We start from the raw sequence: 13725 nt of genomic DNA on the forward strand, positions 1-13725 counted from the left end.
GAGAAAGGGAGGAAGAGAGAAAAAGAGGGAGGGAGGAAGAGAGAGAGAGAGAGAGAGAATATGCACATGATGCCAGTCCCCTAGCAGGTATAACATCTTTAGTCCTTTCAAAGAAGGTTCTGGAAGCTGACCCTCTGGCCCTGCTGAATGGAAGTGGGGTTCACTGGCCTAAAGGAAGTGAGGTTCACCGACCTAGTTTGGCTCCTTTTCTAAGCAGGGTAACCACCACAGCGGTGTTCCGACAACCGATGGCTCTGTCCAGGGGGCGCATCCCGCTGTGGTCCACATGCTCAATCACAGCTCCCTTCTCCACCAGATACAGCACCTACAGCAGCAGAGACAGCACAAGCCTGAGGAGCAGTTCAGGGCCAGAGCGGCAAGGAGGCCTCTGGCCGTTGTGGGACCAGAAATAAAACTGACGTGACACCACAGCCCACGGCTAGAATCTCTGCCAGTGATGAGGAAGGCGAGCCACAGGTACAGACAGGTGTGAGTCCAAGTACACGGCCTGTGTCTGACCCCACTTCCAAGGCCACAGAGGCAGGACTCATGGTCACCTTTCCAGCTGCAGCTAGCAGGGAGGCTTCTGCATGCTCCAGACACACAGATTCACCCCGCACAGGAGGACAAGCTGCAGACATGAGCAGCCGGGAACCAGATGGGCCAGCGTCATTCATTTTCGGATTTAAGAAAGAGATGACACCATTAGGGCTGAGAAGGTGGCGTGTCTGAGGTCACAGTATAAAGGCTGGGTGTGACAAAAATAGTTGTGCGTGCACAGCATGGGAGATGCTAAGAAAAAAACTACTTTGGCCACTTCAAAGTTTCCACTTGCTAGAAAAGAAACTTATATCCAACTTAGTTGGTTGTGTGTACGCAACAGGACACGTTTCCTACCAATCCACTGGGTATTCAAGATAATACTAGAGAGGTTACTGTATAGAATATGAAAAGAGCTATAATAATCATAAAACCAAACCATTAAGTGGGTAAGGGATTCAAACAGGTATTTCTCTAAAGAGGAGACACATCAAGCATGTGAAATAGCTCCAAGTCACTAGTTGTTAAAGAAATGGAAATCAGGGGGCTGGAGAGATGGCTCAGAGATTAAGAGCACTGACTGTTCTTCCAGAGGTCCTGAGTTCCAATTCCTAGCAACGACATGGTGGCTCACAACCATCTGTAATGAAATCTGGTGCCCTCTTCTGGCCTGCAGGCATACATGCAGACAGAATACTGTATACAAAATAAATAAATATATCTTAAAAAAAAAAAAAAAAGAAATGGAAATCAAAGCCAGGGTGAGATATCAACCCACACTCAAGGGAGTTTAATTATATTCTAAAAGAGTGTGTGGAGGGTCAATGGTGATGTGAAGACACTGGAGCCCCTGGCATGGAAATGCTCCCACTCGGTGTGGAAGATGGGCTCTGTGGTAATGGGTGTCCTTAGAAAGGAAAACACACAATTATGGCCAGGTATAATGGTGTACCTTCATCAGATTTGGGAGGTAGAGGGGGGAAGATCAGAAGTGCAAGGCCAACACTGGCTATGCTAGGGAGCGTGAGGCCAGGCAGGGCTGTGTGAGACCTTACCTTTACAAGCCAAAGGGTTGCCCTATGGTCTGGCAACTGCGTTTCTGAGCACACAGCCGTAATAATCGAGAGTGGGGTCTTTTAAGAGCCATTTGTCCAGTGGTATTTCTACTGATGGATGAACGCCTAAATAAAATCCTGGCCACAGGTCACCCCTCTTCACAGTGTGACACGTCTCTCGCTCATCCTCTCAACAGACATATGAGACTACGAGAGCAGATTCCCAAGTGGCTCAACAAGGGTCTAGTGCCTGCAGAGGTCGGGAATGTGCACCCCGACAAAGCACGGCATCTGCCCTGGAAGACGTCTCCCAGTTCCCAGTGTACAAACTAAAATTATAGCTAAAAGAACTTAGAATAATAAGCTTGAAAACAATTTAAAATAGTATATTTTAACAATTCTTAGTTAATCGTTCTTCTTAAGGGAAAATGGTTTCTGAATGGCCTACACAGGAACTGAATTTATATGCAGCACATGATAAAAACAGAACTATGAATGGGGCATACGTGTTCAACTCCATGTCTGTGGTACGTGCAGCTGGTAGGGGTAGGGCTTTCCAGCTTTAAAGAGTGCATTAAAATCTTGGCTGACAGTCCTGGATCGGACCACTGAAAAGCCCCCATACACCATGTTTGCATGTGTGCACACACACAGGCCACAGTCAGACAGCTGGACAGCTTCACAGAGCCCGAGCATCACAGCAGGACCCTCCTCCCCATCGGTCCCCTCCTGCACATGGAGGAAGGCACACACCGGAAGTGAACACCCGTTACGCACCGTCTCCGCATCACCATAGAAGGCAGCCAGGTCCAAGGGTGTGCGGCCGTTTTTGTCTGTCTGATCTATCTCTGCTCCTTCTTCGACCAGGTACTGGACCACGGCCCTGTGACCCTTCAGACACGCCCAGCTCAACGCAGACAGACCCTCTTTGTCCAGGGAAGAAAGAGCAGCACCTGAGAGCAGACTCCATTTGTAACTGGTTGGCAGGAACGAAGATGTTCTAAAGAGATTGTGTTTCCCAATCTCGATATCTGATTGTTGAAAAATGGACCCCAAAGACTGAGCTTTTCCCCCCAAGAATCTCATGCTGAGAGAAGGAAAAAGCAACAACTAGAGGAAGAACTTGTTTCCCAAAAAGAGATTTCCCAGTTTTAACAATTGTTAGACCACAAAGCAGGGCAAGATGAAAGCCCAGACAATGACAGGCCAATGGCATACAGGAACAACCTTGACCAGAACTGCTTAGACATTCATATCCTTGGCCTTAAGTTACATTTTTATTTCACTTCAGGACCCCAAAGATAGACTCGAGGAGGCTACTGGATCTCTGTTCCTCTCCCCAATGTGGCCACACTGAGTAAATTTCCTTTTTCTGCCTTCTACTTTTAATTTGGTTCTTTTAATTGGCTTATTGAAGGGGGGGGGGGGGCTGGACCTGACTTGGGCCACAGCTTGTAATCCCCAAGTCCAGGAATACAATCACAGAACATGAATAAACCTGGGCTCCTGAGGATCCCACCATCTGGATGCCGGCCTCTGACTATATAGACCTGAGCGGGTTTGATGGCCACAGGGTCTCACCTAAGCTGAACGATAAGCAGCCAGGCTGCACCATGCCTTAGAAAATACACAGGATGGAAAGGCATTAGGCATTGGGAAGTACTAGTGGGTCTACCGAAGCTCTTCCTGCAAAAGAAGCCAGCGCACTGCAACACGCCATACCCTTTGAAAGAAGGAACTCCACGGTGCTCAGGTGTCCTTCACAGGCAGCCACCATGAGAGGTGTGCGTCCCTGCTTGTCACTCAGGTTCACTTCGCAGCCATGTTCCAACAGCAATCTGACAATCTGCAAGAAGTACCGAGAATCAGCCCCTTGCTGCACCGAAAGCCACCGTCCAGTCTCTATACCCAGCCAGGTTCTCCATCTTTCCCACCCACTGTGTGATACGTGGAGCTCAAACAAGCCTTCTACTGTATTTGTTTCAATCAAATCTTCTTCTATGTATTCTTCTAGGGCGCCCAGTTATTATATGCACAAAATCACGTATACCAGGTAGCATTAGTAGTGAGGCATGCCAGTCACAATTGGGTGATGGCGGAACAACCACACTGGGGGTAGGCACGGCTAATTCAGCATAGGGAAGGGGCCAGCAGTTGCCATTAAGGTTCCAAACTGGTCCTGAGGAGAAGCACAGTGCCTCTGTGTATCTGGGGCTCTGCAGTGATAAACAGATTTGACCTACCCATGTCATTCACTCTGCAGACTGAATACAAATACCCAAGGCCATCATAAGGAACCTGAGCTTCCTCAGGGTTGACGTCTGTAGACAAACTGAGAGGGGGCTAACTACGGTAACAAGAGAAGGGTCGAAGGAAGGAGGGCAACTCGGCACCCTCGGTTACATGTGCTGCTCAGATGTAGCACTAGGGGGTGGCTTGTCCTTCTCAGAGGCCAACTCTTAGCAAAGCTCCTTGAAGTGAATTCTCAGCAACAGCAATGTGCTTTATAGCATGCATGCTAGTAAGGCAGAGGGAGCCACTTGATCCACGGGGTCAGCCAGGCTACCTGGGCACGTCACCTGTCACAACGCCAGAATGGTAGAGTGGAAAATTCCTACTGCTCTCAGTTCGCGCACCAGCAAACCCTTCCACCTCCCTTGTCAGTTGAGAGACACTGAGCTGGGCGGAGGGTTAATCACAGGGGCCGTGTAATGAGCGGTCGTGAAGCTGTGGGTGTGCACAACGCAGGTGTAAACATGGCGTGAGTGTGGGAAGAGATGTGGTCGCTGCTTCAAAATGAAGGAAGAAGCTAACGGGACAGTGATGCCCTGGTTCCCTTGCATTAAAGATGGCAGCTATTATTCCAATACGTTTTTATGTACAGGATACAAAAACAAACAACAGCAGCAGACAAGCCATTGTGAACCCTCTACCACTGTAATGTAATCCTCCTGGAGTTAAGGAGACTACCGGTCTGTGGCATGGCATGGGTGCCGGGCTCCTGCGCAGTCTGCCCCGTTGATTGTACTTACCCATCATGTTTACCTCTGAGAAGCAGTCATGATGGCAGAGGGAGAAGCCTGAGACAGCAGCGAGCCTCAAAGGCCACAGGTGCTCTCAACAGTCAACCCAATCCCCACCTACGGTTCCTAAAGCAGCTAGGGCCCCCAAATACCTGCCAATGCCCCTGGCGGGCTGCACAGAACAGAGGGGGTACCCCTCTCCTGTTAGTCCGAGACACAGCAGCTCCATGCTCAAGCAGCAGCTCGCAGGCCTCCAGCTTTCCTCTCCCGGCAGCAGCAGTCAGGGCTAGGGGAAGGGTGGAGGGAGCTGTCAGTAGGTGCAGAGCCAGGGTGTCGCAAGCCTCGACTTACCACTGCCTGGGTGCGTGCTCTCTCCTCCTGAACCTGGGCGGTCTATGTATGTATGGTATCTGTGATCACCAGAGCACAGCGGCACTATGCTAATGTCTGGGCCGGGGTCTCTGGAAACAGGCAAGTTGTGCTGCCTGCCCCTCAGTGCTTGTTCCTGGAAGCCAGCTGCCAAGACGTGAGGAGGACTGAGCAGCTCTGGGGTGAGATCGACAGGGACAAAACTGAGGCTGTATGCACTGGACAGTCTCAGGTGAGCCTCGGTGGAGGGCACTGAGGTCAGCCATATGTGAGCCGTCCCACGTGGGTATCCAGCTCAAGTCAAACTATGCCCCTAGAGCTATGAGGGCAAAGACACCTCAGTTGGCCCCAGCATGCTTTGCTTAAACCACAGACTTAGAAAGTTTGGGGCTTGTTTTCTTCAAAAAAAAGACAATCGGAACAAAGTATATCACAGACTAGTGTTATACTCAAATCTGGTCTCTTTAGCCTTAAGTAAGAGTCCATTCAAGGAAACAATTACAGAGGGGCTGGAGAGATAGCTCAGCGGTAAAGGGCATTCCCTGCTCTTCCAGGAAACCCGAGTTCAGTTGCTTACAAACATCGTCACCCTAGATTCAGAGGACCAATGCCTTTTACTGGCCTCCATGCCATGGGCCCACACATTCCTGTGGTGTACACACACACACACACTAAAATTTTATAAATAAAAAGAATTACTGCGCTAATTAAGAGTGTCCATCCTATCACTCCTGCCCTCCTGGAATGTAAACACCTCGTTGACAAGTTGGATTCGATGTTATCAAACAAAAAGTAAGGTGCTGGGGTGAGTGTCAGCTGTATCACAGACTGGTGGTGTTATTCGGTGACAGGGCACACCACCCGTGGGAAAGAACACTCACATGGCTGACCTATGTCCTGGCTTTGTCATAGGAACTATGTCCAAGAAAGGACAACTGGGTGTTGGTGACAAACCAGGCCAAGAGAATGGCTTCTCAGTGGGACAAAGGGTTCTGAGATAGGCAGGATTGATGCTCCCCAGGAGGAAGCGGCCTGATGTTGGAAGGAAGGAGAAGCCAAGCATGGCTGCGGCACCATTCTCACGCCTTCCTGGAAAACCCTGTTTCTAAATATATCCTCAACTCCTAGCTTCCAGGAGAGAGCAGTATTCCTAGGAGCTAGTGAAAGAGGCCGGCTTCTCAGGCTATAGGCGGGGAAAGAGAAGATACCCTTCACAAAAGAGCAAGTCAATACCAGTGAGCAAACAAGAAGTGCCCACGCTCCTCAGCCACTGATGGAACAGAGAATGGTGGAGTGAGGGACCCCGTTCTTCACTGATGGGAACGATGGCAGGAGACGGGGTGGTGTACATCGGAGGCCACATGTTCATTTCCCAGCAGCTCAGATCCGAAATAGCTACACAGAAACTGTATTAACTAAATCATGACTTAGCCCATTAGATATAACATTTTATTGGCTAACTCTTACATCTTAATTTAACCCATCTCCGTTAATCTGTGCATCACCACGAGGTCTTGTCCAACCCGCAAAGTTTTTGTGTTTGTTTCTAGTGGTGGCTCCACAGCTCTGACTCCTCCCTTCTCCCAGCATTCAGTTTAGTCCCCCCCCCCAGCTCTGCTCTACCCTATCACAGGCCTAAGAGAGTTTCTTTATTAACCAATAGTATTTACAGCATACAGAGGGAAATCCCACATAAGGTGGGAAGCAGGCCACGGGTATGGCAGCATTTGCCACATGGCCTCAAGGCAGACACTATCCACACTGCCATCATCGGTGGGAAGGAAATACCAGTGAATAACTTTACACATCCAGGAACATGCTCGCCCCATGCCTAAACACAACTCAATAGGCCAGTCTTACACACTTAATGAATAGCAAAGAACACACAGTAAAAACCCATACTGCAAGAGCCGTCTTGAAGAGGGAACCTCAGACCCTCCTTCTGGAAAGGGTGGGCCCCATGCTCTGACTCCTCAGTAGAGCTGCGGGTGTGTAGTAACGAGCACCTCAGAAGTCTGTGCTCAGGAAGGTTGCTTTCCAACACATGCCTGCCTGCACAGATCCCTTCAGACCCCTCACAAGGCTGGCTGACACTTGCTCCTGCTGGGGCCCTCCATACACACTAGGCCATCAGGGTTGACTCCTAAGCCTCCGCCCTCTGCTCACAAACACTCCAAATTCCCCTAAACATGGCTCTGGTGACAAAGGTTAACCAAGAGACAGACACGTGCACACACATGCAAGCACACTACAGACCAGACAGCCAGGCCTGACAGCAGCTGACACCATCACCTGAGTTCTTCTCCCAGTCGGGTTCAAAATCAAGGAGTCATGCGGGAACTGTGGGAGGGAGCAGATTACTAGGAAGAAGTCGCCTGGGAGCCTAGCATCTGAAACACAGGGAGACACGAGGAAAACACAGCCCCTCATCCTTCCAGGAGGCAAGTCAGCTCTCACTGTTGTTTCTGGTCATGAGCCCCCAAGACATGTAAGTGGACCTCACAGCCAGGGCACTGGCCCTCCTTCAGCAGCTTCCCCAGCAGTTGGGGAGGTGGGGAGCACTACAGGGCCGGCCCGGTCAGACCATTCTTGTTAAGTTCCTCCTCTCTCAATGACATACACCTGGTACCTTCTCAGGAAGTAGGTCAGCACATTTTTTTTTTCCAGGAAAATGTGTTCAAGGAGCACTGTTCTGAGTGACCTCAAGTCTCTTGGCTGTTTAGGCAGCAGACGGCACAGAAGGAGCGAGTGAGGGGATCAGGCGAGGTAGCAGATTAGCAGCTGACACTGGCCTTTTTGGGCCTGACCGCGAGCACTCCTGGGCTAGCATCTGGTGGCTGTCAAGGTGTCCAAACCCGAGGCAACTGTGATCTTCCACAAGGCACAGCACCTCCTAACAGCTTGTCTTGGCCTTTGTGGTAGAAGGCTGCTCCAGAAGGGAGGACAGACCCCTTTCTGCTCTCCAAGGAGGTGATGTAGAGCTAGCCTCAGTCCCTGTGAAGAGTCTGTGCTGACACCGAGGCAGGAATTACATGCTCTAGCAGGTGCAGAGGACCAGTACGCAGAGCCTCCCAGGACTCGGAGACCTGAGGGGCCCAGAATGGAGTGGAGACACTCCAGAATGCCTCAGGATGAGATAGAAAACACTGTCCTAGTATACTTTTTTTTAAATTATTCTTTTTTAAATTTTTTTTATTTATTATGTATACAATATTCTGTCTGTGTATATGACTGCAGGCCAGAAGAGGGTACAAGATCTCATTACAGATGGTTGTGAGCCACCATGTGGTTGCTGGGAATTGAACTCAGAACCTTTGGAAGAGCAGGCATCTTAACTGCTATGCCATCTCTCCAGCCCTCTAGTGTATTTTCTGTGTCTGATCAAGAAAGTTTCCGGAAGTGTCCAGATCAGACTTATGTCAAGGGCCCTACGGTTCATCAGATGTTTAGTTCAAATCTCATTGTTTAAATACATCTTAACTATCGAAAAACTGAGTAACAAACACAGTGCCCAACACCACATACATCTGTGATTACTAGATTTTAACACTCTGAAGCCACTGAAGCTCACTGACATGGGAGACAAGAGAAATCTGCCTGTGGTTGTTCGAAGAGCCCCTGTAGACTCATAGATTCAAATGCTTCATCACCAGAGAGTGGCAATATTTGAAAGGACTGGGTGTGACCTTGTTCAGGAAGTGTGCCACAGGAGATGATGGGCTTTGAAAATTTCAAAAGCCCAAGTTAGACCTGGTAGCTCTCTTCTCTGCTGCCTGTGCTTCTGAATGTAAAACTCTAGACTACCTGACTATATCCGCCTGTGTGCAGCCACGCTTCCTACCACCATGACAATGGACTAATCTCTGAAACTGCAAACCAGCCCAGAGAAAATGCTTTCTTTTATAAGAGTTGCTGTGGTCATGGTGTCTCTTCACAGCAACAGAACACTGACTAAGACAATGCCAAAAGTCATCTTACAGAATGCTTCTTTAGAATTTTCTACTTCTGTGTAGGTGGGGGGACATGTCCCTTAGAAAGAGAAGACATCCAAACTTACCTCCAATACAGTCTGTTCCTGCCACAATAACGGTGGTGGGACAGTTGAGACAATGACAGCTGAGAGATGGGACCTAGGGTACTTTGCACTGTGGAAGAGGAGAATATGCCACACCCAGATCTGCCTCTGGCAGAAAAGCTCTATTGATTATTTTGAGATACCTGAAGAAGCTCTGCATACAAATGAGCTGCCCCCTTGTGCATGGGAAACTGACATCCCTATGGGAATTCTCCCTTGACAGGCATCCCCTCTGTCATCCCCTCTGTCCGGGAAGAGCCAGACAGAATCTTTTGAGAAACAGTCATGCAAGCCTCACACTTGCTGGCCTTGCCCATGTTGCCTGTGCAGAAGGCTGAGTTAGAAGCCCGTATTTCAACCCCCTCTGTGAGCTGTGAGCCCTCTCCTAGGTATACCTGGGCTTCACAGGGTGTGACCTCTGGTAAACTCTGCTCCTGTTACCACATCTTTGGTTAGAGGCGTCTGTCCCTACCCTGGGGGTTATGAAGGATATAAACACTGTATCGTTTTTTGTCAAGAGGGGTCTGTCACTACCCTGGGGGTTATGAAGGATATAAACATTGTATCGTTTTTGTCTCCCTTAATTTACATCATCTGAACTGATCTGAGCAGGATCCCAGCAAGTGGGTCATGAATCATCCTGTTGCCACTGAAAGCGCTGAGGTTTTCTTCACTCAGAGACCATCCTCCTACTTCCCTGGCTGTCCTAAACTAAGAAAGGAATCAAAAGGCACACAGGGACAAAGACACGTGCTTGCACACAGAGGCACAGGACTCCATAAAAAGAAGGGAGCCCAGCCTTGTGCTGGATGACACCAGCGTCGTCTACCTTCTGAACACTGCCTTCCTTCATTTTGTGAGGAAGCTTCATCCCTGTGACAAATGGGACCTTTAAATCAGGATTTCTGTTGCAGCTGCTACTGATGTCTTTCAACGGGAACACATCAGACAGCCCTGAGCTAAAAATAGAACCTGTGTGTTTCACCAGCCAGCTTGCAAAGAAGCCGGAAGTTGGAGCAGCTGACAAGCTGACAAGCGTGCCCTGCCAGGCCTGGCGACAGGGTTCAACTCCACCCTTCTTCCCCACAGGCCGATTTGCGGTGTGCTTGCTGCTTGGGTTCTTCTGTAGGGGATTAGGAACCTGTCAGCACAGGTCTACTTTGCTCAGGCTCAGCCCAGATCAGGTTCTCCACAGGAATTCTAAGGAGACACTGCTGATGACAGACAAAAGGACCAGCTCTCCTCTTCCACCCAGAATGAGTATTTTTAGCCTCATCCCACAAACTCCCCCAGTGAGGACACATCTCAAATTTCAGCAGCCACAAGGACATCAGGATACCATATTCCCATATTCGGAAGCACGGAGGGATATAGCAAACAAACTCAGAACAAGCAACTACGCTCAGGAATTCCAACCATCCTGCTGAGAAAGCCAACCTCAGCACCAGCTCTAATGAAGGTCAGCGAACTTGGCTTGACCAGATAAAAGGGGTGGAGGCGGGGTGTAAAAGACACAGGACCAGGGTGAGAGAGGAGGGCATTGATTCATTGTTTTTGGTCAACAAAATACAAAGACGCATGAAAGGAATGACCGCCCCCCCTTAGTGTGAGCACGCAGCACCGAAGCCAGTCGGACACGAGCGCTTTTACTTGGCAAACCCTTAACAAGGTATTGTCTGTGTGATTAAATTGTGGAAAAGGCACATACCCTACCCTGACGATCCTGAATAATTCACCCTAGCATGAGGGACTCGGCATGGGAGATGTTCATCTGAAGACAAACCTGACTGACATGTAACCATCTGAGCTTCCTGAAATATCACTGAGAAACACTTCTGTACACCACAAAATGGTTCATTTGGCGGATTTTTTTTTCATATTGAAGTTCTTCTCCAGGCAAAGATTTGATGAGAGAGAGAGAACACTTAACTGTCAACTTGCTGGAAACAAAGTCATTTCATCAGTAGGGCTGTTCATAAGATGTTGTAACAGATCTGTCACCCAAACACACAAGGGTGTGTCACTGCAGTGGTTTCAGGGTGGCTCAGTTTGAGAATCAAACCAGGGACGCTCATTCCCCTCATTTGCTTCTTAAACCTGACCTGGAGACTTGGAGAGAGGTGACAGAGACCACACCTCCACACCAGACAGCTATCTTTCATATATCACAAACGGAAAATCCAAAGTGACCTTCAAGGCCAACCATGAGCTCTTAAGCAAGGGCATCTGCTATACCCACTTCCTCTAGCTCCACGGTCCCCATCCGCAGAGCAGCTCAGTTTTGTTTAGATGGGCGTGTTCATTTATGCAATTTATTTCCAGGTTACACTGGTCTTTCCCATTTTTATAAAAAATTAAAAAAAAAATGGAAGTACCAATGGTAAAAGTCAGCAGTAGGGTCCTCAGAAAGATCACCTAATTGTGGCTGAGACAGAAACCAGTAGATGTGACGAGGATGATGATGCCTGGCCCTTGACCAGGGCACAGCGGACACACATGCACAGTGAAGGACAGAACCAAGGCAAAGCCTATCAGGGGGTGCTGGAGAGTTCTCTGCTATTTTATCAACGGCATGGTCCTCAACCTTCCTAATGCTGTGACCCTTTAACACAGTTCCTCATGTTGTGGTGACCTCAATCATAAAACTATTCTGTTGTTACTTCATAACCGTAGTTTTTGCTACTATTATGAAAGTAATGTAAATATCATGTTTTCCGATGTTCTTAGGAGACTCCCGTGAAAGTGTCGCTTGCCACCAACTGTTGTGACCCACAGGTTGGGGATCAATCTAAAAGGTAAAATGAAACTAGAAATTACCTTTTCTGGAGGGGCGGTAAGATGCCCTGCTGCTTAGGTGGGGGCTACCACACTGGAATTTTCAGAAAGGATGGTTCCCAAGGTCCCTGATTGAAGTTGGTGCTTTCCCCGAAAGGCAAGGTGACAACACATCTTTGCTACTGTCTCAGAACAGGACCACAACGTTCCTGGTTTCTTTATTAGGCATTTTTCCCATCCTTGAAGGAGGCCAGGGTTTCCGCTAGACACAAAAACAGACTTCCCAAGATCTGTAAATTCACCTCTGCAAAGCTGGGGCTGATATTTGACCTCATCTTCACCAACTTAAAGGATAAAATGAAACAAAGGCTAAAATAAAATTTAAAAAAATCCTGGACTGGGCTGGAGAGATGGCTCAGAGGTTAAGAGCACTGACTGCTCTTCCGGAGGTCCCGAGTTCAATTCCCAGCAACCACATGGTGGCTCACAACCATCTGTACTGAGATCTGGCGCCCTCCTCTGGCGTGCGGGCATATATCGAGGCAGAATGTTGTATACATAATAAATAAATAAATCTTTAAAAAAACAATCCTGTACTTGCATCATAAGGCAGAGCTCTCAGCCCTGGGGGGCAAAGCCAGCTCCCAGCCCAGCCTCAGAAGGCCCCTCCAGGCGGGGCTCTGCCCTTGTCCTTATGAATGAAGCCGGTGCTGCCAAAAGCTTTCTAAAGTGACAGGCTGATGCTGGTCACAACACACACAGATAAAAGTAAACAAATTCTTAGGAAAATAGGTTAGTGTCTGTTTTGCACTTTTAGTTTTCCCATCTTCCATCATCCACAGCATTTGTGAAGCAAGAACTATGGTGAAGGGAAACTTATTTGGTAGGCTAAGGGAAGTGAGGCTGTGCACAGGGTAAGGCTGTGTCCCAAGACTAATTGCTGAGCACATGGAAGATTGAGACTTTAATAGCCTCCCCACCCTGTGTACATATGTGTACACACACACACACGTCTCTGTGTGTTTGCCTGTGTGTATGCATGCGGAGGTCAGAGGTCAACATCAAATGTATTGACCTCTACCGCTCTCTTTTGTGAGACAGACCCTCCCAGTGAACTTGGAGCTTACCATTCTAGTAAGAATGGTTGCCCAGTAAGTCTCCAGAACCCACCCCCCAACCCCTGGCCCTGTCTCCTGATCTGCAAGCCCTGGGTGGAATTAAAGGTGCATGCCACTGTGCCTAGCTTCAGATCCGAATTCAGGTCTTCTGCGGAAACAGCCAGCACTTTACCAACCTCCTGAGTAAGGGCCTTTCTCTTCTGTTTGAGAGCATGAGCCCAGGTTCATCTACCGACCAGGTTAAGTTCCTGGCTTTTACACAAATTCATTTTGTGGCTTGGGACAAGAGGTACAACTTTCTGTAGCTCAGTTCTTTTAGCCTCACAAAAGCGCACTTAAGAGCAATCTTAAAATGTACCTATCGACCATAGAACCTTCATCTGGCGATGGATGGAAATAGAGACAGAGACACACACTGGAGCACAGGACTGAGCTCACAATGTCCCAATGAGGAGCAGAAGGAGGGAAAATATGAGCAAAGAAGTCAGGACCACAAGGGGTGCACCCACCCACGGAGACAGTGGGGCTGATCTAGTGGGAGCTCACCAAGGCCAGCTGGACTGTGACCGAAAAAGCAGGGGATAAAACTGGACTCTGAATATGGCGGACAATGAGGGCTGCTGAGAAGCCAAGGACAATGCCACTGGGTTTTGATCCTACTTCATGTTCTGGCTTTGTGGGAGCCTAGCCTGTTTGGATGTTCACCTTCCTAGACCAGGATGGAGGGGGGAGGACCTTGGACTTTCCACAGGGCAGGGAACCCTGACTGC

At 48.8% G+C, this 13725-nt stretch overlaps 1 protein-coding gene across 1 annotated transcript in view; it reads right to left on the reverse strand.

Annotated features, from left to right (window-relative positions):
• Tanc1 (tetratricopeptide repeat, ankyrin repeat and coiled-coil containing 1) overlaps positions 1-13725 on the reverse strand; it is a 227565-nt gene that overhangs the window by 8503 nt on the left and 205337 nt on the right. Inside the window, exons 20-23 of the mRNA XM_050121991.1 lie at positions 4771-4904; positions 3318-3441; positions 2373-2548; positions 189-325 (exon numbers count right to left, since the gene is read on the reverse strand). Of these exons, the coding sequence (XP_049977948.1) occupies positions 189-325; positions 2373-2548; positions 3318-3441; positions 4771-4904 (571 nt within the window). The remainder of the gene's footprint in view (positions 1-188; positions 326-2372; positions 2549-3317; positions 3442-4770; positions 4905-13725) is intronic.

This window comes from Alexandromys fortis, unplaced genomic scaffold (genome assembly GCF_014885135.2).
Source record: "Alexandromys fortis isolate MF-2015 unplaced genomic scaffold, M_Fortis_MF-2015_v1.1 scaffold_8_9099976_23576923, whole genome shotgun sequence".
Classification (NCBI taxonomy): domain Eukaryota; kingdom Metazoa; phylum Chordata; class Mammalia; order Rodentia; family Cricetidae; genus Alexandromys; species Alexandromys fortis.